Source organism: Euprymna scolopes, chromosome 4 (genome assembly GCF_053919585.1).
Source record: "Euprymna scolopes isolate OS-2025 chromosome 4, ASM5391958v1, whole genome shotgun sequence".
NCBI lineage: Eukaryota > Metazoa > Mollusca > Cephalopoda > Sepiida > Sepiolidae > Euprymna > Euprymna scolopes.
The window spans coordinates 66,732,021-66,759,520 of NC_136485.1; the positions used below are offsets into that span (position 1 = coordinate 66,732,021).

General features: G+C 32.1%; 1 protein-coding gene and 1 pseudogene across 2 annotated transcripts in view; one reads left to right on the plus strand and one right to left on the minus strand.

Moving 5' to 3' along the window:
* LOC145268157 (NAD-capped RNA hydrolase NUDT12-like) overlaps positions 1 to 26,014 on the plus strand; it is a 174,631-nt gene extending 148,617 nt beyond the window's left edge. For both annotated transcript variants that reach the window (XM_080123359.1, XM_080123368.1), the window contains exons 4-7: positions 3,594 to 4,303; positions 10,980 to 11,123; positions 14,879 to 15,030; positions 25,624 to 26,014. In XM_080123359.1, coding sequence (XP_079979485.1) covers positions 3,594 to 4,303; positions 10,980 to 11,123; positions 14,879 to 15,030; positions 25,624 to 25,806 — 1,189 coding nt within the window. In that variant the 3' untranslated portion in view covers positions 25,807 to 26,014. The remainder of the gene's footprint in view (positions 1 to 3,593; positions 4,304 to 10,979; positions 11,124 to 14,878; positions 15,031 to 25,623) is intronic.
* Positions 23,571 to 23,728, minus strand: LOC145274184 (U2 spliceosomal RNA; annotated as a pseudogene).
* Positions 26,015 to 27,500: the final 1,486 nt, after the last annotated feature.

Genomic DNA, 27,500 nt, shown 5'->3' on the forward strand with positions numbered 1-27,500 from the left:
TTTTGATTTTACCGTCACTTGATTATTTATCTTCCACCAGACTATCCATTCATGTGTAATCACCTTTTTCTTCACCATATTGCCTCTGCTTCACTTTTTTTTTCAAGTAAGATCTTTGACTTACTTGTTGTTTCATCAAATACTTTTGCATGCAAAATCCAATCCCGCATTTTGCTAATTCCTACCTTCTGATGAGAAGGAAAGTATTTCTTCGAAACTCCGCGGATTAAGGACTATCATCTTATCTAGTGTTTCCTTTTCTAATTAAATATGATTTTGACTCATTTCCAAGTGTTATTTAACATGTTTTATTAACTGTTTGCTCGTATATCGTATATATATATATATATATATATATATATATATATATATATATATATATATATACATATATATATATATATATATATATATATATATATATATATATATATATATGTTTCTCTGCCACCATATTTTCAAACTCTATCTCAACCGAAACGAAAAGTCGCAGAGCGGCGCTAGGGGCCTAAAATCATTGGATTTTTTACGAACCCTTTTTTATGAGTATTTAGCCGATTAAAATTGTTTTTAAGGGGTCAAAAAATGGATCAAAATTTAAAAAATCGTTAAACATTCATCATAGGTTATTTTTAATTTTTAATTATTTCATATGCATATAACGTCACCAGCCTTGAATGCTACAGTTTGGCTTTCGATTCTAACTGATGGATCTCCAATATATGTCTGTTTGTTTTTTTAATTTCGAAATACCGATTCTATAATAATATAGACGAAATCTGGACAAATTGAAATATCATATTGATGTGTATTTTACGCCTGGTCAAAGCTGGTAGTGTATATTTATATATATATATATATATATATATATATATATATATATATATATTTATATATACTATATACATATATATATACTATATATATACTATATATATATACTATATATATATACTATATATATAGTATATATATACTATATATATATATATACTATATATATACTATATATATATATGTATATATACTATATATATATTATATATATACTATATATATATGTATATATACTATATATATATACTATATATATATATATATATATGTATATACTATATATATATGTATGTATATATATATATATATATATATATATATATATATATATATATATATATATATACTAATGCATATAGATTTATTTGTTTATTCAATAAGGATGATGCATCAATTAGGGATGTAGGATGAGTAAAACTCTTTATACCATGGTGTTTCGAGACCTAAGGCATATAGCTTTTATTATAAAATGAAGGTATATAGCATGTATGCCATGGTGGGTTCAATATACGTTTGTGCTTTTGCGCATCCATACTATCACAAAAAAACATAGTAGAAATGATTGAAAGTGGATGTTTATTTAATCATATGTATATATGAGCTATAACTATAAAAGAGATTTACTTGAAATAGTAATATAACTAGCGGGACCTGTGGAAATTTCACAGGAGATTAATTCATATATAATATATTGATGTTGGCATTCTGTAGATGTCCGTAGTAAATAGGGACGCTCTGATATTATTGTACCTATTTACAATGCCTCCCCACGGGGCAGAGTTAGACACCAGGGTCGTTTTTTAACGTGGAGAAAAGGTACAAAAATAAAAATTGTCTCAGTCGTGAAGGATTTCTCCTCCACTGAAAGAGAATGAGAAATGAAAGTGCCGCATCTGAAGAACAGATACTACACTTTGATCTTGGTCATTATATATATATATATATATGATATTATTGTACCTATTTACTATGCCTCCCCACGGGACAGAGTTAGACACCAGGGTCGTTTTTTAATGTGGAGAAAAGGTACAAAAATAAAAAATTGTCTCAGTCGTGAAGGATTTCTCCTCCACCGAAAGAGAACAAGAAACGGAAGTGCAGCATTTTGTTAAAACTGCAAAAGTATTTATCTAAGCTAGTTACGACGCCCGGCAAAGCTCGGTCGTAAAGTACGCTTAAATATGATATTTTAATTCTTGCAGATTTCGTATATGTTATTATAGAGTTAATGTTCTATCGATTTTTATGTATTATGAAGTTGCGATTTCAAAAATAAACAAAATATCTCCGTATGACTTGGGTTTATCAGCTTACATCGAAACCGAATCTCAAACTTATATACATATATATATATATATATATATATATATATATATATATATATATATATATATATATATATAACTTTAGTTCCTTCAGCTATAATCGAAACCGAAACCAAAACTTATGGAGAATTTTTGATAAAATTATTTTAAAAAATAAATTATTGGAGTGACATTAGCTATAATCGAAACCGAAACCAAAATGTATGAAGAATTCTTGGTGAATTTGTTTATATATAAAAAAAATAGATGATTTAAGTGTCATCAGCTATCATCGAAACCGAAACCAAAACTTGTGAAGAATTCTTGGTAAAATTATTTATTACACGAAATGGAAGTACATAACAATTAATCGACTCGAATGTAAGCGTGACACAGAAAGTAACACACACGCTATGGTATTGATATGTAGATTATAATTGTAATATATGTTATAGTGAGCTTAGAAATTTGCATATTGCTTTATCTTAATTATTTAGTTATGTTTAAACCCTCATTCATATCACAGTTCAATTATCCTCTTTAATACATGGTGTCCAAAAAGTCACTGAAAGGTTTTGAACTTAAATAGATTCTTTATTTTTGATGATATCTTTCTGTAATTTCAACACAATCTCACAAAGACATTGGGATTATTTTTTTTTTAAATGCAACATTCAAACAATCTTTATTTATAAAAAATAAAGTCTTTTAAATGTTGCCCATTTTCAGTTTCGCATATTTGTGCTCTTTCCAAAAAATTATTCATGACAGATTGCAGAATCTCGGGATTGCGATTAAACTCCCTTATTTCGTTCCTGATGTTTTCCTTCAACTCTTGCATGGTTTGGGGTTTGTTAGCATAGAATCTTTTTTTTTAACTGTGACTTGTTACATGATAATGCTATCGATAAGCTCTTGGAATCAAAACATCTTTGATTTTGGTAAAACAGTTTCTCAACTTGCGCACTTTGTTCAATGCTATACCGATCTGTAATTAATTTCCCAAAAATCTTTAAAGTATCTGAAATAAAGAAAAACAAAATTATTAATGGTAAAATGGCGAAGATTTTCAACACTTTAGTGACTTTTCGGACACCCTGTATATACAATGTTTTTAGGCATACTCCTCTTTAACTTATTATTTTTCCTATATATAATCCTTTAATTTATTCATCTTTATGGCAGGCTTCGAACTCGACGTATTTGATTCCATAGTCCACTTTGATATCAAGTAGGCTAACAACGCGCATGCTAAATAAATAGGAAATAACTTTTTAAAAGTAAAATATTCGTTCATAGTGTTTTAATGCTAATTAAAAAAAAAATTTCTCATACTTAATCAAACTCGGCGTATCCGATCCCATAGTTCGTTTCGATATCAGTCAGACTAATAACACACACGCTAATAAGAAAAAAAACTTACTTGTTTTGATTTTCTCCTATTTTTTTAAGGTGCAGAAGTGAATTACAAACGAAAGGTGGCCAAACCGCAGCAGACATCGCAAAACTTTGGGACCAAAGCAGAATAGCTGGACTTCTTGGAGCTAATTCAGCTGTTTCTCCGCTCAGAGTGAAACACACAGCTTCATTCGCCACTTCTGATTCACAAGAAAGTTTTAAAAATATCTCTAAGCGTAACGTTCTGCAGAGAACACCGGACAAAAGAAAAGATGTTCTCTGGCTCGATACGATGCTCAAGAACGATTTTACTAAATTTATCCTGTTTTCTGATTTAAAAGTGTTTGTGTCGGCTAAGAACGGGACGAAGAAAAACGACACGCCCCACCATCAACTGGTAACGGCCAGTTATAAGGACATTGACTTTTACTTAGAAACGAAACCCTTGACCGTCTTTCTTGGGGTTGAACCGGTCGTTGAAAATGCTGAGCCATTTTCCAAAGAAAGGGCTTGGTTTGCGGTCGATGCTTCAAACATTGACGCGGAGAAACTGCAAACGATTTTACCACGGGGACATTTCACATCACCATTTCCAGCGTTCCTGCAGTTAAACACCCTGGAGAAGTCTGTCTGTTCATCTGCGTGTTCTTTAATGGCATGGCATCGGCAGCATCAGTTCTGTCCGTCGTGTGGCTCTATTACTGAGCCCGAAGACGCCGGAACAAAAAGGACGTGTAAAAACATTGAGTGTATAAGCCGTTCAGGTTCGTTTCTTATATCTTTTTCTTTTGTTTTGTGTCTGAAATATTGCATTTGTGTGTGTGTGTGTATGTGTGTGTGTGTGTGTGTGTGTGTGTGTGTGTGTGTGTGTGTGAAATACTGAATTTTTTGTGTGAAATGTTGCATTTTTTCTTTTGTCTGAAATATTGCATTTTTTTGTGTCTGAAATATTGCATTTTTTGTGTCTGAAGTATTGCATTTTTTTGTGTCTGAAATATTGCATTTTTTTGTGTCTGAAATATTGCATTTTTTGTGTGTCTGAAATATTGCATTTTTTTGTGTGTCTGAAATATTGCATTTTTTTGTGTGTCTGAAATATTGCATTTTTTTGTGTCTGAAATATTGCATTTTTGTGTGTCTGAAATATTGCATTTTTTTGTGTGTCTGAAATATTGCATTTTTTGTGTGAGCCTGAAATATTGCATTTTTTTGTGTTTGAAATATTACATTTTTTCTGTGTCTGAAATATTGCATTTTTTGTATGTGTATCTGAAATATTGCATTTTTTGTATGTGTGTCTGAAATATTGCATTTTTGTGTCTGAAATATTGCATTTTTTGTGTGTGTCTGAAATATTGCATTTTTTTTGTGTGTGTCTTAAATATTGCATTTTTTGTGTGTGTCTGAAATATTGCATTTTTTGTGTCTGAAATATTGCATTTTTGTGTGTGTGTCTGAAATATTGCATTTTTTTGTGTGTCTGAAATATTGCATTTTTGTGTGTGTGTCTGAAATGTTGCATTTTTCTGTGTGTCTGAAATGTTGCATTTTTTGTGTGTGTCTGAAATGTTGCATTTTTCTGTGTCCGAACTATTTAATTTTTTTGTGTGTCTGAAATATTGCATTTTTTGTGTGTCTGAAATATTGCATTTTTTGTACGTGTCTGAAATGTTGCATTTTTTTGTGTGTGTGTCTGAAATATTGCATTTTTTTGTGTCTGAAATATTGCATTTTTTTTGTGCCTGAAATATTGCATTTTTTTGTGTGTCTGAAATGTTGCATTTTTCTGTGTCCGAACTATTTAATTTTTTTGTGTGTCTGAAATATTGCATTTTTTGTGTGTCTGAAATATTGCATTTTTTTGTGTGTGTCTGAAATATTGCATTTTTTGTGTCTGAAATATTGCATTTTTGTGTGTGTGTCTGAAATATTGCATTTTTTTGTGTGTCTGAAATATTGCATTTTTTTGTGTGTGTCTGAAATGTTGCATTTTTCTGTGTGTCTGAAATGTTGCATTTTTTGTGTGTGTCTGAAATGTTGCATTTTTCTGTGTCCGAACTATTTAATTTTTTTGTGTGTCTGAAATATTGCATTTTTTGTGTGTCTGAAATATTGCATTTTTTTGTGTGTGTCTGAAATATTGCATTTTTTGTGTCTGAAATATTGCATTTTTGTGTGTGTGTCTGAAATATTGCATTTTTTTGTGTGTCTGAAATATTGCATTTTTTTGTGTGTGTCTGAAATGTTGCATTTTTCTGTGTGTCTGAAATGTTGCATTTTTTGTGTGTGTCTGAAATGTTGCATTTTTCTGTGTCCGAACTATTTAATTTTTTTGTGTGTCTGAAATATTGCATTTTTTGTGTGTCTGAAATATTGCATTTTTTGTACGTGTCTGAAATGTTGCATTTTTTTGTGTGTGTGTCTGAAATATTGCATTTTTTTGTGTCTGAAATATTGCATTTTTTTTGTGCCTGAAATATTGCATTTTTTTGTGTGTCTGAAATATTGCATTTTTTTCTGTGTATGAAATGTTGCATTTTTTGTGTGTGTGTCTGAAATATTGCATTTTTTGTGTGTGTCTGAAATATTGCCTTTTTTCTGTGTCTGAAATATTGCATTGTTTTGTGTGTGTCTGAAATATTGCATTTTTGTGTGTGTGTCTGAAATATTGCATTTTTTTCTGTGCCTCAAATATTGCATTTTTTGTGTGTGTGTCTGAAATATTGCATTTTTTTGTATGTGTCTGAAATACTGCATTTTATTTGTTTTGTTTTTTTGTTTTGTGTCTGAAATATTGCATGTTTTTTCTTTGTTTTGTGTCTGAAATATTGCATTTTTTGTGTGTATCTGAAATATTGCATTTTTTGTGTGTCTGAAATATTGCATTTTTTTGTGTGTCTGAAATATTGCATTTTTTGTGTGTCTGAAATATTGCATTTTTTTCTGTGCGTCAAATATTGCATTTTTTGTGTGTGTGTCTTAAATATTGCATTTTTTGTGTCTGAAATGTTGCATTTTTTTGTGTGTCTGAACTATTGAATTTTTTTGTGTGTCTGAAATATTGCATTTTTGTGTGTGTGTCTGAAATATTGCATTTTCTGTGTCTGAAATATTGCATTTTTTGTGTCTGAAATGTTGCATTTTTTGTGTGTGTCTGAACTATTGAATTTCTTTGTGTGTGTCTGTAATATTGCATTTTTTGTGTGTCTGAAGCATTGCATTTTTTGTGTCTTAAATATTGCATTTTTTGTGTGTCTGAAATATTGTATTTTTTTCTGTGTCTGAAATATTGCATTTTTTGTGTGTGTCTGAAATATTGCATTTTTTTTTGTATGTGTCTGAAATATTGCATTTTTTTTGTTTTGTTTTTTTGTTTTGTGTCTGAAATATTGCATTTTTTCCTTTTTTTGTGTCTGAAATATTGCATTTTTGTGTGTGAGTGTGTGTGTGGGGGGGGTCTGAAATATTGCATTTTTTTCTCTTTTTTTGTGTCTGAAATATTGCATTTTTTCTTTTTTCATTTTTGTTTTGTGTATGAAATATTGCATTTTTTCCTTTGTTTTGTGTCTGAAATATTGCATTTTTTGTGTCTGAAATATTGCGTTTTTTTATCTTTTTTGTTTTGTGTCTTAAATATTGCATTTTTTGTGTCTGAAATATTGCATTTTTTTTTTCTTTTTTTGTTTTCTGTCTGAATATTGTATTTTGTGTGTGTGTGTGTTAATTGGTCAAAAAGATCAAATGCCACTCAATAATAAGGGTTCATAGGTTTTATCAAGTGAACTGTAGGACAAGCTCCTTTACGATTCATTACAATTGTTGAAAGTGGACCGAATTTGATTATTTAAGAGGACGGCTTCATGAGAATTTAATTTTCTGTTCACATTACTAAGGCAGCACTCGAGTACAACGCCTTATATTCTCAAACAGTTACCCGTCTGGTATTGACAAGGCTCCACGTTGCTTAAGTTGAATGATACAATAAGAACCGGTTTGTCACCATAATTACGTTGTATATCTAGTTATTTTTTTAATAACTAGATATACGACGTAATCATGTTGACAAACCGGTCCTTATTGTATCACTCAAGTTAAGCAACGTGGAGCCTTGTCAATACCAGACGGGTAACTGTCTGAGAATATAAGGCGTTGCAGATAGGAGGAAGACGACGCTATTCGGCAAATACTAACGTCACCAAAATGGATTGTCGACTGACAACAGCAAATATAATCGCGATTGTTAATATATTACTATCAGTATCGTGTTAACTAGGTAAGTAGTGATTGGAATTTTTTTTAAAATTAACATAATAATAAAAAACATTATGTAAATATTTAAGAGGAAGTAAGTTTAATGATCTTTGATAATCCGCAAACAATAGTCTTTATCTAAGGAAGATAACTAACATTTAGTAAGGAAATAATTTTATTTTCTTGCAGATAATTTAGAACAATTTAGGACGCTGAATGATCAGTAGTACAAGGAAACGAATTCCTTTTATATATATATATATATATATATATATATATATATATATATATATATATATATATACGAAGAAACTTCATTATTTTATAAATATCTAAAAAAATAAACGGCTATATGTCTGTCTCCATATTTTCAAACTCTATCTCCTCCGAAATTACAAGTCGCAGAGCGGCGCTAGAAGCCTCAAATTATTGTTTTTTTTTTTTACGGGTCGTTTTTTTATAAGTTAAAATTATTTTTAAGAAATCCAAAATGGGTGAAAATTGAAAAAAAATATTATGCATTTTGTACATTCATTTTCGCTAACTTTTATTTTTTTAATCAGTTTATATGCATGTCGCGTTCCTACAGTGGTAACGTCACCAGCTTTGAATGCTACGGTTTCGATTTTAGCTGATGGCACCTAAATACTTTCTTTTTTTTACTTTTCAAATCACAACTCTATAGTAATATATACGAAACATGGACAAATTAAAATATCATATTTAAGCGTATTTTACGCCCAGGAAAAGCCACCTCACACCCGCTAGTCTAATATATACTGACAAATTTATTTTGTCAGGACGCCGAAAGGGAAGATTTTGTTAAGTAATAGGTGTTCTTGAGTGTTCATATTGTGAGATGGAGACAGATCTTATATATAAAGGGACAGAGTACATTTTAATACAGGAGAGCCGAGAACATGCAATTCAATGAGAGGGAGATATAGATATATAGATAGATAGACAGAGAGATTGATAGAGATATTGACATTTATACTGTTTGACAGTTCTGTGAATGGTAGTGTTTCTATAACATTGACACATATATTTCTTTACCAATTTTTCAGATGAGGATTTCAGTCTTTTATCATAATGAAGGAACATTCATTATTTATAATAGCTGAACGGGGCACATTCTTAGATGATAGAGACACATTCTTAGATTAGTTTATACACAAAGTTCTTATAATACAAATGAGTGGAATACAAGTCTATAATACAAATTCATAATACCTTTCTGTTAAATACACCTAACACGAAGACGCAAATACAAAATTATGAAGTTGTTCGTTTATTCCATTCGACCGGTCAATGGCTTTGCATCAAGGAATTCAAAGTCTCTACATGATTTCTTTCTACTCCCCTTCGCTTCCAAGGTTCGATGTCAGCTCTGTCTGTTCGACCCTGTCCCGTCCTGACTTCTCTCTGACTCCCTGACTGACTGACTTACTGACCTAAAGCTCTCTATATTGAGAACTCATGACGTCATTGCATGACTAAACACGTGCATATCGGACTCGTGGCCTAACATGCTTCCGTGTTTAAGCATGCATTGTTCCTCACGTTTTTACAACGACTGATTTCTCTCTAACCTAATTTTCCTAACTCACTTTACAAATATGTTTAACATTTTCTATTGTTCGGATCTAGATTCCTTATTTTAATTTCATTTCATTAACAGAAACAAAATTGTATTATCACAATCCTTTTTCAATAAACAGATATCTAACTATTTTGTGTGAACTAAACAATGGTTAATTCTACATTCCATTTGCAATAACATTCTGTATTATTTATTTTAACTTATGATCGGAATTCTCAATTCCAATCCTAGCTTCGCAGGTTCGAATCCTCGGCTATCCTATCTCATATTTACTCACTTACAAGAAGAGGCGACTTGTTCTTGTAACATTTTTCTAAGAATGATAAAGTTCATCATTCGAACAGACAATGATGAAGAAGTTGTTTTTCGATTAGCCAATAAGAAACGGGATTATTAGCTTTAAAGTTATCGAAATAAGATGATAAATTGATTTCGTCAGAATAAGTTATAGATACCTAAGCATCAAAATAGTTATTTGGATAAATTTTAAAGTGACGTTAATAACCTTGTTCAACGAGAAAAATCCAACCCCTCATCCTAAAAGAAAGTGCACTCTTGATTAGGGGAAAATTCCCTCAGTCTAGAAGGATTTCTTCGTTACTAACCGAAAACTGAAAGATGCAACACTTTTTTAAAGAGAAGAGTAAATAAACTGTAATTTATTTTCTAATTAGAAAAACATTTATTTTAAGTATTTCTCCATCGCTAACTGAAGACTGAATAAATGCAACACTTTTCTTGTTGCAAAAGCGACAATAAGTAAAGAAACTGTATCTTTTCTAATTGCAAGATATTTCATTTTAATTGTTTTTCATGTTTACAAAAATGAACTTTATTTTTTCTTTGATTTAAAAGAATTTTTTTTATTTTTAAGAATTTTCTATATTTTTAAATTTCTTTGTTAAATATAGAAAAAAACCATTCATCATAAACGAAGTTGGTTTTTTTTTTTTACATTTTTCATTGGCTAATCGAAAAACGACTTCTTCATCATTAGCTGTTCAAAAGCTGAATTTTATAATTTATATAAAAATCTTCTCTTTCAGCATCCTGACAAAATGTTGGTTGTTGGTTGTTTTACGGCATGTCAACCTTTTTTAGGTTATTTAATGCCGAATTCAGTGATTTTGAAGAAAATTTCTTTAATAGAATATATTTGTTTTTTGTTTTTTTGTTCGTTTGTTTATTTTTTGGGTTTTTTTCAAGTGGGTTTCTATTTAACCCATAGTTGGGACCCTAACTCCGGGTCAGAGTGGACCTGGGAGCAATGGCAATTAAAGGGTGGCTCCACACTCCCCAAAGCCCGCAAGATGGGGGTCTCATCATATGATATAGTTTCAAGTCATATCCAGGACCCCTAACAAAATGATTTTGTCAGTATATATTACATTTCTGTAGAATAATGAAGTTTCTTCGAATATAAAAAAAAGGAATTTGTTTCCTTGTTCTACTGATCATTTTAGCGTCCTAAATTGTCCTACATTATCCGCAACAAAATAACATTATTTCCTTAGTAAATGTTAGTTATTTCCTTTAGATAAAGACCAAATCCCGAATAAGCGCCTTCTTACCTTTTTCTTTCACAGGTGTGGTCAACACAAATTATCCTCGGGTGGATCCATCCGTCATCCTACTCGTTTTGAGTTCTTCACGGACGCATTGTTTACTCGGACAGAAAAAGAACTTCCCTTCGGAAATGTGGTTTTGTTTATCAGGCTATGTGGAACCAGGTAAATATCAATCAATTTTACTGCCAAAATAAAATGGCAAAGTGCAGCAATCCACGTAAAAAAACGGTTAGAAGAGATTGCATCTATATCTTGTTGATCCATTGTTTCTGACCTTTATCAATGATATTCCAGATCACATTCTAAGATTATTCGTCGACATTTATGCATGCGGCACAACCAACATTCCAAAAAAGCAGTAATAACTAAAATCTTTCTGATTCTCTCTTTTCTGGCCTTGAGCATACGGTGTAATGATGAAAAGGCAGTTGATTACTTTTAACGTGCCCAAAATCAAGCTTCTCTCTTTTTGCCACTTATGCTCTGATTTCCACCTGATCCCAATTAAAATGAACGACTCTTGTCTTGAGGAAGCACTCTGCTATGGCAAGATGGTATCTGACCTTCACTCCTGGCCTGAAATGGGATACTTACATTAAATATGTTGCCAAAGTTGCTAGAAAAATGGTTAGACAATTCTACCCCCCCCAAGAAGATATCTCACTTCCGGCACAATCTTCCACCTGTATAAGAGCCAAATACATCCTAAGGTGAAGTACTGTTGCCACATATGGGGAGGTACTGCTCAGAGTATCCTTTCCTACCTTGACAGGGTACAACACTAGTTTCAAAATCTAGTGATCAATGCCTTTTGCTCCTCGCAACTCCTCACAGAAAAGTTTTGTTAGTTGTCTTCTCTCATATCGCCATTTTCAAATTGCCTTGTAAAGCATTCACAACGAAAACTTGTCTAGCTACAACTGTCAATAATTTTCTCTCTCTCCCTCTCTCTCTCTCTCTCTCTCTCTCTCTCCTTCACTCACTTGATGTTTCTGAATTTTTGAGATGAGGATTGGTTATTCGTATTATTTTTCATCTGACTACTGTTCTCATCTTGAGTGTGATTTTCACAACGTTTCGGTCGATGTAACCTCCGACCTTCTTTCATATGTATCTTGCCGAGCTCGAGAATGTCGGGAATTTGGACGGAATTTCAAGTGGAACCCTTTATTTACTTCACGGAGGTAGCGTGCTCTTGTTCCGTCAGTGTAATACGAATAAATCAACGATGATCAAAGCTATTTTTCCTAGAACTATCCGTGTGTGGAACGCAATACAGCAGGACTGCTTTCTGGCTGGCGAAAACATTGTAGTTTCAAGTCCAATGTAAACAAATCTTGTTGAGCCATCCTCTTAAATAATTAAATTCTACATAATCTCCACCATTATAAATTATCAGAGTTTTGTCTCACCGATCACTTGACACTGATTAACCTCTATCCTCGAGTGGTCTTTGGGCCTTGAAAAGTGGTGACTTCTAGTAAAACAAAAATTCATTAAGTTATCAAATTTAGCATCGATCCAACCGTAAATTTGTGATCCTTGAAATGTATGTTTCATAATCTACTTAATACAAACTAGTAATTTTTGTCCTCGAGTGGCCTTTGGGCCTTGATGAGTGGTGATTTAATAGTAAAGCAGTGTAAAGTTTCCTTTGGAACTTTAATAGAACAATTTCTTGATGGAAATAGCAAAGTACAGAAAACCATGTGCCGTCTGAATTTTTGTCCAACGCGACTCTAAACCAGAACATCGTAGCATCATTATAATCTTTTACGGGTGGCTGTTTCAGACAAGGACAGAGAATGTTGCATTTCTTCTGTTGAGATAAAAGCGATGATGGAACATATTCTACTGGTGTGACTAGGCGTTAGGGTGAAAAACTCAACTAAAGGTAGATTTAGTTTCCCGTTGATGATGCTGTATGCTAGAATCAGGTCTCCTCGCATACCTTTCTGCTCGTTGATATGCCGTAAAACAAAAACAACCAACCAACCAAATTTAATCTTTGAAACCGTTCTAAATGAAAGCAGATCGCTACACATGAACAGAAAAATACATTTCAGAAATACAAAAACAAAAACAATTTATTCCGACCTATCGTTACACTTGATCTTTCTTTGCAGATATTTAAGATTTTATTGATGGCATTGGTTTCCCCGATATTATTTCTAGTCATAATTCTTTCTATAAAAACATCAGATACTGATGGGAGTGACCAACATCCTAAGTGAAAGTGACTTTTGTGGAACGAGCTGGTTTCGAACTTGGGACACTCAGAGCATCAGTCAGTGTCGTTAATCATTTGACCACTGTCACCTCTCAATTATAATAATGATAATATTTCTTTAATATGTCTGACAGAGAAAAACGGTGCCATCTCTCTCCATGTGTTTAGCGTCAGGTGAAATTTCCATGGACAGAGCTCCTTTGTAAGAGCTTCCCGTTTGTAGAAAAACATAACTGCTTCCCTGCAATCGACAACATAGTCGTCTTTAAATATAATATCAACAAATACTTGTTGTGAGCCGTTTGTATTTAAGTAGCGAAGTAACCAAGGTAGAAAGTTCAAGGTACTGGTCAAGTTCCGTCGACAATTCTTCCATCCCATTAAGGCCTGTAAATCTACGCCGGTTCTTGATAAGGTGTAGAAACGTATCTGTAATTTAATTGGCCACACCTTTTATTCTTCTTTGCACCTTCTCTTTCACGGACGTGATGTTGCTAGTCTCAGTCATTTCTATAAATATCATTACGGCAAGTGTTCTTAAAAACTGTCTGATCTATTCCCTCATTCTTCTGTTCGAACTCGTATTATTAGTTGGTCTAGCAGTTTCTATTACTTTTTTGTTTTGACACCTCCTTATAATACAGCTTCCTATTGCAGTGGCTTCTTTCCACGAACTACAAGGTTATGAGACTCTTTTATTGCTGACTGCTATATTGTATTGTTTTTCTCCTGCCTATAGCCTTAATGTTTTTTAAGACTAAGGTAAATAGACATCTCCTGTCTTTGCAATAATCAGCTTTTTTCTTTTAACTCCTTGCATCAAGTAGTTTCATGCTTTGTCAGGAGCGATTTCCGCAAAAGCAGAATAAATTATCCTCGGGTGGCTCTTAGTGACCCAATAGTAAAAAAGAAAAATGGATAATTGGGGTTTATGTTTCTGAAGTTTTAGATGAAGATTGATTATTCGTATTCGAGGGTCCGTGGCGTAACAGATAAAGTACTTGATAAAATTCGGTCGTAAATTACACTTTTTTGGAAATTGAAGGTTCAATCCTTAATGCGGATGATACTCGAAATACAATGGCGAATCACTTAGGACTTCTACCAGGCTATGACTGAGAGCATGCTACGCCATAGATTAAATAAAGGGTAGCGTTCGAAATTCTATGCAGATTCCAAAGTTCAACATAAAAATTTCCGTGTTCGACAAGATGCACTTGAAGAATATTGGAAGTTAAATCAATCGAAACGTTGTGAAAATAATAACGATGAGTATAGTAGTCCAAAAAATCTAAATACGAACCTTGATGTCTTTTTTTTAATGATGCTGATTTTAGTTCTTAGTCTTCTAGAGGTTGAAGGTTCAATCTCCAGTACAAGCGATACTAAGAATGCTATTACGAATTACTTAAGACTTTTACCCGGCTATAGCTGATGGAATAATATCGATCTACCTCTCGTGGGTTTAATAATGGGTCCCGTTCAAAATTCCGTACAGATTCCCGAGTTCGACATAGAGATTCCTGAGTTATACAAAATGGACCTGAAGAAAGTCGGAGGTTAAATCAGTCAGGACGTTGCAAGAACAACATCCAAGATGAAAAGAGTAGCCAAGGAATCCAAATATTCCAAATCATCAATCCCCATCTAAAAACTTCGTTTTGTTTTACTTATTTCTCTGTTGCAGGAGAATCCATAGAAGATGCTTGTCAAAGAGAAGTTTCCGAACAAGTTAATCTGGAGGTGGCAAGTACGACGTATCATTGCAGTCTTCCCTGGCCATACCCGACTGTACTTCTCATAGGCTGTGTTGTGCAAGTGGCGTCACAGAACATCAAGGTAAACACGCTTGATAAGTATATTATGCAATAACTAGCCGGAGCAGTGTACCGGCGTTGCCCGGTGAAAGTATGACAAAAAAAAAAAGAAGAACATATTTAGTAAAGGACCGCCCGAAAAACAAATTAAACTATGATTGATAGTGGGGACAACTAATAGCCTGAAAATCTTATAATTATTGGCGATTAGTGTTGGTTTGGGGCGATTACTTGTGGGTCCTGGCGGGTCCTGGCGTTCACTGGTGAGCACTGGCTGCTTTTGCAAATAGAACTCATTGGCGACCATGATCAGTGTTAGCCTCCATTGGATCGAAAGAGGTGGAGATTACTGGAAATCTGGGTAGACTTGTTGTCACTCAGCTTATAGGAAACACCACAGGTTTTTGTCAAGGGGAGATCCTTTGTGACCTGTGTGAAAGGTCCGTGTGAGCCAATAATAATAATATCGCTACGAAATTATTTTTTAGTAAATTGTCATGTGGGTACTGTCAACCATTGGAGGGCAATGTCATCTATAGTGTTCATTGCTCATTTCAGGTGGTTACTGTGACTTGATGTAAGGTTACGGAAAATAATATTAATACTACTAATACAACTTGTACGACTAATAATAATAATAATAATAATAATAATAATAATAATAATAATATCGCTATATCTTTTTTTAATAAATTGTCATGTGAGATGCTGAATAGTTCTAAAAATCCGTGTCCGTTTTCCAGATAAGCGTAGTTGGAAAAAAGGAAACTTTTTTTTTCTATTTAGTAATAAGAAAATGAAGATACGGTAATTTTGTAAAGTTGAAAGAACGGAACACCTATGAAAGTTAAATTTTGAAGTTAAATAAATTCATTGTAAAAATCCCTTGAAAGATAAAATTTTCTGTGTCTATTTCAAAGATAATTCGTAAAGTCCTAAGATATTAAATTAAATATTAAAAAACAACTTCTTTGAACAAAAAAAAATAGCTTAATTAGCCCCCAAAAGCGAGGGATTCTGGTTTTGCGCAAACAAAACAAAACAAAATTGTCTAAGAATATATTCTACGGAAGCCCAAAATCTCAGAACGTCAAGACGCTATTTGAAAAGGACCCCCAGTAGTTTGAGGGAAGGTAAGGAGAGTTGTATTTCTTTTTTCCAAGCCGTGCATCCATACATTCCTATCGTGAACATTTGTTAATTTTTATCTATTTTTTAATTTAATTATGTTTTTGTGTTCCTGCTTTTAATTTTTTTTTCAACATTATACAAAGATTATGTTACGTTGAAAGTTACATTTCATTCAAGCGATTAAATATTAGATCTTACATATAAAAATTACTGGAAACATATAATCTAAAAAAAAAAAGTAGAAATATTTTTTGTAATCATAATTTTTTTGCGTGAAAATATTAAATAAACAATGCATAATTCAATGATAATATCGGTAGTTCAGAAATTAATTTTTCTTCGAGTTATATTGAATTCATTAACACAGGGGCTTTTATCGTAATGTTTCTGAAAAAAAATATTTCTGGTTTTATTGTTACAATTTGCGATGTTTCATTTTCATCGCTTGAGTTATTACTGAGCCTACTTACGATCGAGTTAGGAATGTGTTTTATAATTGATGGTGGGTGATTGGACTTTAATGAAACCCCAACATCTATTAAATTGTAGAAGAGAAATAGCAAACAACTGCATTCACAAGATAAGATTTACTCTAGGATAGGGATACAAAATAGTTTTAAAACTAACAAAAACAATAGAAAATAAACAAATTAATTAAATAAACATGAATATATATAAACGATCACACATATATAACGCCCGACATTCCAAAAAACTATAAATAATAAATTAAAAACAAAAAATTAATTTTTTCAATCTCTCCCTGCCCAGCTAATTTATATATATATATATATATGTATATATATGTGCACATATATATATATATATATATATACATATGTGTGTGTGTGTGCGTGTGTATGTGTGTGTATTTGTATATGTATGTATATGTGTGTGTATGTATGTATTTATATGTGTGTATATATATATGTGTGTGTATATGTATGTATATATATGTATTTGTGTTTGTGCGTATCTTCTACATGTGTGTATATGTATGTGTTTATATATATTTGTATTTGGTTACGTATCTTCTACATGCATATTTGTGTGTGTGTTTTTCTGTGTGTATGTGTTTTATTCACTTATTATAAATATCTCCCTAATAATTTTATGAATTTTATTATTTGATTAACTTACTGATATTCTTACCTATTTCTATATTAGTAAAATAAACTTGTAACTTATAATTCATTAATTTATATTTTTCTCTTTCTCTCTTTCCTTCAACTACAACGCCTGAAAATTTAAAAATTATTTATAAAATATTTTTCAATTCCCCCCCCTCCCAGCTAATTTATATTTATATATATATATATATATATATGTATGTATATGTATATGTATATATATATGTATGTGTAAGTGTTTGCATCTGGATGTATGTGTATTTGCATATATGTTTATATATGTATATATGCGTGTATTTTTACGTATCTGTGTATGTGTACATATATATATGTGTTTGTATATGTATGTTTGTGTATATATGTATATATATATATATATATATATATATATATATATATATGTATGTGTGATCACGCATGTGCTTTTCCCCCATTTACGTATGTGCATTTGCTGTACATATTTATGCGTGTGCTTATATTTGTGTGTTACTTATTAAAAATGTTTTTTTCTATTATTTAAGTTACTTACTTAAGCTTTCACCTATTTTATTTTATTTCATTAAAATAAACCTGTAACGTATAATTTCTACCTGCCCGGCTAATTTATTTATATATATATTATATTTAATTATATATATCATTACACTATCAAAATAAACCTGTAAAGTATAATTCATTAACTTATTTTTCCTTTTCTTTTTTCTTTCCATTTTATAAACAATAAATATCTTTCAATCTCTCCCCGCCCGGCTAAATTACTTTAAACCCCATTTTCAACCCGTTCCTTCACCTATTTTATTTTATTTTATTAAAATAAACCTGTAACGTATTATTTCTACCTGCCCGGCTAATTTATTTATTATATTTAATTATATATATCATTACACTATTAAAATAAACCTGTAAAGTATAATTCATTAACTTATTTTTCCTTTTCTTTTTCTTTCCATTTTATAAACAATAAATATCTTTCAATCTCTCCCCGCCCGGCTAAATTACTTTAAACCCCATTTTCAACCCGTTCCTTCACTAACATTAACTCTCCAACCTGTTGCCATGGTGATCCTTTAAATTAACTGTTACTTATGCCGTTATCAACAAAAGTAGCGTCTTTTAAGTTTAAACCGTTAAAAAACACGTATATAAGAATTTACACATAATTAATATTTAATTATAAACCCCTCTCTTTTTTTAATACACTCCTACTACTTTAAACTCCAACGTCCTCTCCCCACCACTCCCCCTTCTTTTCTAACTCCCCTTTATCTACGATCTTTCCATTTTTATTTGACTTTATAACTTAGTCCATCTATGAATTCTGATGATGCTAGTTGGATTTTTCCTCTCTTTGAGGATTTTCCTCTAGTTGAAACAATTTGTAAACTCATTCTGGACTCACAGTAATAAATTTCCTATATATATATATATATATATATATATATATATATATATATATATATATATATATATGTGTGTATATGTATATATATGTGCATATATGTGTGTACACATATATATATTTATATATAAACTAACATTTAAAAAACAAAAACAAAAAAACACTGACCTAGATTTAAAACAGATCAAGAAACTAAATATCCAGGCTAAATAGAGCACACACAAAGGAACAGGTCAACCAGAGGTCAAATAGGCCTTTGTCCCATAAATGCATGCTCATTGACTGATAGGAAAGACGCGGTGGATACTAGAAAGCTGATTGGCTAAATAAAATCTCAATAGAAGATGCGCATATAAAAACGACAAACAACCACAGAATTCGCGCATAAGCCTGAAGAATCCTAGAGTGGATGAAACGCGGAATATCCAGTGTAGCTTAATCGCCATATACATTTTATAACTTACTATATATATATATATATATATATATATATATATATATATATATATATATATATATATATATATATATATATATATATATATATATACAGTGATGATCATATGTATTGGCACGGTAAAATAAAAGTTAAATTTTGTCTAATAAATTCTAAAAAAGGGATTAAATTAAAGAAAATAACAAAGTATATTATGTATTTTTAACTGGCCTTTCCGATGCAGCAATCGGATTTTAGAAAAAATAAATAACAAAGGAACAACAAACATAATTGCAAAAAACCCTTGTTCAAAATTATTGGCACGGCTTTGTTTTTCTTTTAGTATCAGTATAATATCAATCAATTTCCGGTTTACGTGCTTTCTGAACTTTTTTATAGCCATATTATGCTTGTTTAACGCTAATTCAGTGAATAATTTTTTTTAGATAATTTTTAGATAGCGATTTATTTAAACTATTATAAGTGACTAAATTATAATTTTACATTCGCCATGGTTAAAACTAAGGAACACAGCGAAGACGTCAGGAAGCTTGTTGTAGCATGCCATACCAATGGGGAGGGCTATGATAAGATTTCAAAGAAGCTAAACCTTCCCAAATCCACTGTTAGAGCCATAATAAACAAGTTCAAATCGCAAGGCCACGTTATGAGTTTAGAGGGTAGAGGGAGAAAAAGGATTCTTTCCCCAAGAGATGAACGGAAAATTGTTCGACAAGTAAAACAAAACCCAAGGATCTCTGTTGGGGAGATTGTTGATGAACAGAGCACCTCTGGAGTGAATGTATCTCGACATACAGTTGGTAGAGTTTTGAAGAGAGCTGGTTTAAAAGCATGTCGTCCGAGAAAGACTCCCTTATTGAAGCCTATGCACCTGAAAGCAAGGCTAGCCTTTGCAAAACGTCATATTGATAAAGATGTTGCATTCTGGAAACGTGTTCTATGGACTGACGAAACGAAAATAGAGTTATTTGGCCATAATAAAGTGTCTTATATTTACAGAAAATCTGGCGAAGCTTTCCTGCCTAAGAACACCATACCCACAGTGAAGCACGGTGGAGGCAGTTTGATGTTTTGGGGATCCTTTGCTGCCTCTGGACCAGGGCGACTTGTTAAGGTCACAGGTAGCATAAAAAAGGAAGATTATGTTAAAATATTGGATGAAAACCTGAAAGACTCTGCTAAAGAGCTCTCACTTGGTCGTCGTTGGTGGTTCATGCAAGATAATGACCCAAAGTATTCGGCTAAACTGACTAAGAAATGGCTTGAGGACAATCATATTAATGTTTTGGAGTGGCCATCACAAAGCCCAGACCTTAATCCAATTGAAAATTTATGGAGAACATTAAAATTGAGGGTAATGCAAAGGAAGCCTAAGAATCTTATTCAATTGGAGGATTATTGTCAGGAAGAGTGGGCTAAAATTACTACTGAAGAGTGCAACAACTTGGTTGTAAACTATGAAAAGCGACTGAGGAAGGTAATCAAGGCCAAAGGCTATACAATTGATTATTAAATAAATCGTGCCAATAATTTTGAACAAGGGTTTTTTGCAATTATGTTTGTTGTTCCTTTGTTATTTATTTTTTCTAAAATCCGATTGCTGCATCGGAAAGGCCAGTTAAAAATACATAATATACTTTGTTATTTTCTTTAATTTAATCCCTTTTTTAGAATTTATTAGACAAAATTTAACTTTTATTTTACCGTGCCAATAAATATGATCATCACTGTATATGTAGGTATATATAGGTATACATAAATAAATAAATATATAGATAGATAGATATAGGTATATATAGATATAGATATACATATATATGTAAGATATATATACATCGATCTATATATAGATATACATATATATAGTTACATATAGATATATATACATATCTATAGATATACATATATATAGATATACATATGCACACACATATATATACATATATAGATATATATACATACATATATAGATATATATACATATATATATACATATATATATACATATATATATTCATATATGCATATATATGGACATATATACATATATATATACATATATATATACATATATATATACTATAATGCTACATACTCATATGTTTAAACTGCTCACAATTGTGTATTAAATATATTTATTTTTATTATTGTATATTTTATTTATATAGTAATATTACATATTTCTGTGACCTTTTTAGACCCTTAGATATATTTTGGCCCTTTTGTTAAATGTTTGTGGATTTGTCTTTGTGTGAGTTGGTATGCTGCCCAGTACATTCCTCTCTAACTGAATACACACACACACACACACACGCACGCACACACACACACGCACACACACACACACACACAAGCAAATCTTGTTTATATAGAAGAATGAGTAGATAGAAAGGAAATATCTTGATAAAATCAGTCAGAGTTACTTCCCTTAAAATGGCTGAATAAATATAAAATGATTGAAAGTTCATTTCCCCAACCGAAATCTGCATCAGTTGACCACCAAAGAGTGAATATTGCTCTTATCCAAAGTAACGACGATCAAGAAAATACTGACTTTGTGATTGTTTGTTTTGTATATGTTGAGTTTTAGCTAGACACACATGCGCACATACGTACAACTGCTTTTATTATATAATATAATAATTTACCATTTATACATTTAAAAATTTAAGATAGTAAATTATGTTTCCTTTGTAAATAGACATTTGTTTTAAAGCCAGCGGTCTTAAACCGGCTCCCTATGTTGGAGGAAATTTTAAGGGAATATCGAATTCAGAAGTTGTCCCAAGTCGCATGAATGCCCCCCACCCCATCAGGACAGACGACGACATTAGGTTTTGCAGTTTTTTTTTAGTTAGGAGTCCACAGCCTCCTGCGTACAGTGACTCGTATTCCCAAATGGCCACCAATCTGATACTGAACAGGCTTAACGTTGCTTAACTTCGGTGATCTCATGAGAACTGGTGTGTCAACATGATTCTGCCGTATACAAACATTTGTTTTAATAAGAGTTCATTTTAATTGAAACAGGAAAGAATATTTCAAATCAGAAGACTCCAGCGTAATCAAAAGTTAGGCAAAAAATGTACTAAATCAACTAGTACTAACAATCCGAACAGAACAATAAGATCAATAGGTATTTCTTGTCTTCGCGTTAATCACATTTCGTTCTTTTTAGCTCCTTACATCAAATAGCTTCATGTCTTGTCTAGGACAACTTCTATAAAACAATTCTTATTAGCAATTGTGCTAATAATAACGGTTTCGATATGAAATGAACTAACAACGATGCATTCATATCTTAGGAACTAGATGATTCTCTTGCTGGCATCGGTTTCCCCGATATCTTTTTTAGTCAAAGTTCTTTCCAGAAAGAAATCGGGTACTTACAGGAGGGGTCCTATTTGAAACTGCTTCCGTGGAAGGAGCTGGATTCGAACTTGACACAACCAGGTCATCAGTCCATGTCGTTAACCTCTGTCACTTACTACCTACATAGTGCTACCATATCAGACTGTCTGAAAATGCATCAAATATTGATGTCATCGTTCATTTTTATTTCTCTTTGAAAAACTCAATCATGTTCAGCAAAATAACAAACAAAAAGAACAGTTTTCCTCTACGAAACAATCAAACAAAACGTTATGAATAAATATTTATATATTTTAAGATATAAAAAAATTAAGTATGACAGCTTTTTTCAAAATTATTGCATTCGGCATTAAATAACATGCACTTATGTTGATATGCTGGAAAACAAAACAAGCAAGCCAAATCACGTCCCACCCAACGTCGTTTTACATGCCGTAAAAAAGAACAAGCAACCAACAATCGTAGTCAGTCTATGCATTGAGTATCAGCGCTACACAGCCCCCTTAGAAAAGTTGATAAAATGACACTTTAATCACTAGAAGATGAAAACCAAAAGCCGTTAAAGATAAACCTTTATCCGTTTTTTTTTTTTTTTTTTTTTAAGAATACTAGAAAGTTATAATCAAATCAGGAAGGGCATTTTGGGTCGAATGGAAAACAGTAAGATACAATTCCTTCCTTGTAGTTAAGTGCGTAGAACTGAGATAAAAACAAGAATGTAAAATGGTGGACTCTACATAATGATACGCTGACAATCGCATAGTCGTACGTACGTTATCACCCTCACATCCATTTAAAAAAAAAAAAAACAAGGCCGATAGCTATTAGTCGCGTGCTCTCGTTTAATGAATGAATGCGTGAATGTAGGATTGACATGAAATTCTTAAAGATAAACTAAAATGACCGAAAAATGGGCTGAAATGACTTAAATAAATAAAAAGTAAATCACTTAGAATGACTTTAATGAACTTAAGGATGAATTGAATGACCTTAAGAATGACTTGAATGCTTAAAAAAATGACTGGAATCCTTCAAAAACAACTTGAATGATCTGGAGAATGACTTGAATGGCTTTGAGACTGACTGGTTGTAAAGTAGGTGATCATTTTACATTAAATCAATACAGAAAAGTGATCCCCCAGTTTATATCACAAAGTTACAAACATAAGTACAGCATGTAGTAAGGACAGATACTACACTTTGATCTTGGCCAAAAGGCCAAGAAAAGGGTATTTATTTGCTCCCCCACCGAGCAAATTAGGCACAAGGCCGATTTTTAATGTGAGGAGTGAAAGGAAAATGGGGACAAACTCCCCGAGGAGTAGGGGAACTGGATAGTGACAATTGGTATGACGGGTTGCCCCTACATTGACCAAGGTCTTATATGTGGGGTCGACCCCACATATGGTCTTTGCTTGCAGTACCTGCCGGAATAGATACTACACTTTGATCTTGGCCAAAAGGGCAAGAAAAAAAAACTAAGAACAGCATCTATTAACAACAGACCTTTTATCTTAACCAAAAAGGCCAAGCACAAAAGTGTTATGGACAAACCGACCGACTGACCGACCGACCGACCGACCGAAGGAGTGACTTATAGAGTTGCTTGCACGCAACTAAAAAAAAGGTGGAATCACCCGATCGTTGAAAATGCAATGCAAAAAAAAAAACAACACTAACATATACATATATATATTATGGCAGTAGAGTTTAGTTTCCTAGAAATACATCCAATGAAACAACACGCGTCTACCAAAAAGTGCTCAATGAGTAAACAGAGCAGGTATATTAAATTTATTTATACAAACATTGATGGCTACATATGTGCATACATGTTTCTGCAATCACCCGTGCTGGGGAGATTACGTCTTCAGACCAAGAATTACCCTCGAAAACTGACATTTCAAGACACAAAAGCATTTCCTCATTTCGTTTACAAAATTAGAATCTTGTCACCTAATATGGGTGGAGGGGGTTATGTGTGGGGGAGGATAAGTAAGGTCTTTGAACGATCCATTCCTCACATGCTTTTATCTTTCCATATCTTAACCTCTTATTTTTTTATTCCATACATGCATACATACATATTTGTCATCCACATACAGTACTGCCTAGTTATATCACAACTCATCAGTGCAGCTAGATATACACGTTTCCCCAGCCGTGGATCGAACCTAAAAACGTCGAGTTGACAGTCGGCTGTTCCAATCATCTATATATATATATATATATATATATATATATATATATATATATATAGTAATTTATAAAATATATATGGCGATTAAGCTACACTGAATAATCTGCGTTTCATCCACTATAGGATTCGTCAGGCTTATGCGCGAATTCTGTGGTTGCTTCTTGTTTTTATATATGTTGAGGATTTCTAGTTAGCCAATCAGCTTTCTAGTATCCACCGCGCCCCTTCCTATCAGCCAATGGGCATGCATTTTATCGAACAAAGGATCTGTTTTAGAACTAGGTTAGTGGTTTAAGGTAGATCTTTTCCTTCCTTTTTATATATATATATATAAATATACCTATGTGTACACACATACATGCACATATATATACATATATATATACATATATATATATATATATATATACATATATATTTTATAAATTACTAACTAGCTCTACCTACGTATTGAGCACTTTTGAAGTAAATACTTAAAGTTTACACATAAATCTATACTTTCGTATATTAAATTAATGTGAGTAAATGAAGTAGTTATATATATATATAATATATATATGTATATATATATATATATTATATATATATATATATATATATATATATATATATATATATATATATATATATATCAGAGAGAGATAGAGAAGGTAGCAGAAACCCCCGGCTTTATCCAGGGTTGAATGAGGAACCCTATGTATTTTTGTGTCAATCCTTATATAAATACATTTTTTTAATTCGTATAATATTTTAAAATAGTGTGGTGTGTGTGTGTGTGTGTGTGTGTGTGTGTGTGTGTGTGTGTGTGTGTGTGTGTGTGTGTGTGTGTGTGGTGAAGCCGAAGAATATACTCGGCGTTAGTCGGGTTTGAAAGGATGTGAGTAAAATGACTTAAAGTTTGCTTTCTTTTCTTTCTCGATTCTTAGGTAAACAAGGAAGATTTAAAGGACGCCCAGTGGTTCAGTTGGACAGATATGACCTTGATGTCCAGTGGTCAACATCCGTCAAACTACAAGCTCCCACCGGACCAGACGTTATCATGCCGGCTTATTGAATGGTGGATGCATAACCATCAACCAATGAGAGATAGCGAACGTAATATATGTTAACGAATACCATCTAACCGCTGTTAAAAGAATGAAAAGAAGAGAAAGGGGAAGCAATAAATAATAATGGTTAATTTCTTTGACAAACTATTAAAAACTCAACCATCTATCTTTATTTTAATAACATGTTTAGTAATTGTGTAAAATAATAATAATAATAATAAATGTTTTAATTGAGTTTTTGTTTAATAAATATCATTTGAATTGCAAACTTTTTAATGATGGTTTATATTTACGCATTTTAAAGGTACATCTCTAACGTTGTTTAGCTACACGGCAAATAACTCCCTCCTCTCTTTCTTTCTCTCTCTCTCTCTCTCTCTCTTCTTTCGCTCTATACTCCCTCTTTCTATATATATAAATACATATGTATGCATATATATACACATATATATATACATACACAGACACATAATATATATATACATATCTATATACATATATATGCATACATATATATATGCATACTTATATATGTGTGTGGTCGTCTATTTCCAAACCGACTACAACATCGTTGTATTAAAGTCTAATGTAAATAAATACTTTTTGATCTCTCCTATTGGATAATCAATTCCCTATAATATTCTGCCCACCTCACCCATTTTTGTGGTGGAGTTGATTATCGTCATTATTATTTTTCAAATTTAACAAAGACGGCTTAATAGCACGATATGTGTAAGAAACGTACTTTCGTGTCAGGTTATATTCATGCGAAGTCGCCAAGTGAATGCAAGTTGAGGTGTCGTTAAGGCAATCTCCTAATTTGGAGAGTGATTATATATAATTATGTAATGCTAATATTTATAGGGAACTGCTAAGTTCGGTTTCTTCTGTTATACTTTATGTAAAAAACAGCGAGCGCTTGTTCAGTTAATTTTAAGTCTAACGCAATATGAAGTAAACGATATGATTTAAGAAGCTAATTAATGTTCGATGCTATGTGGTCAAGTAACCCTGTGAATAAGTAAGCATATGAAAACAATAACGTGGTTACCTTATTTTTCGTGGAATGACCTAATTGCGTCAAAGTTAAGCTTTTTTCTACTGTCTTTGTGGGATTACATATTCGGGAGAATAACTCTAATAGGCTTAAATGTAATAATTATTAAACGAAGATGAAATGTATTTATCTATGCTAGAAACACGTTTTAGTAGCTGTAAGTAGTGAGCGTTGACGTTTGGTATAGGAAGTGTTTCGTCGTTTTCCTATAATGTCAGAAGTTTCAAAGGAAAAGCGAGATCATTATATTAATATAGTCGATAGAATAGTAGACAGAAGAGTAGATGATGATGATGATGATGATATTATTATTATTTTTATCATTATTATCATTATTATTATTATTATTATTATTATTATTATTATTATTATTATTATTGCTCACGCAGGCGATCACCAAAGATTTCTCCTTGAGAAAAACCTGTGATGTTATCTGGAGTCTGAGTGACAACAAGTCTGCCCAGATTTCCAGTACTCTCCACCTCTTTTGATAACATTTGCAGATGACTTTGTGCTATCGCAACAATCGCTTACCATTGATTTTTTGTTTGCAGCGACGATTGATCTTCATTAGAATTTGGGTGACAATACGCCTCACCAAGGTCGCAATCCTTTGCGCACTATTCTAGTAGAAGTTCGATTAATGTTTTCCCTCCTCGGTTTTTCCATCGTCCTGACTCTTCAACTAGTTTGTTAG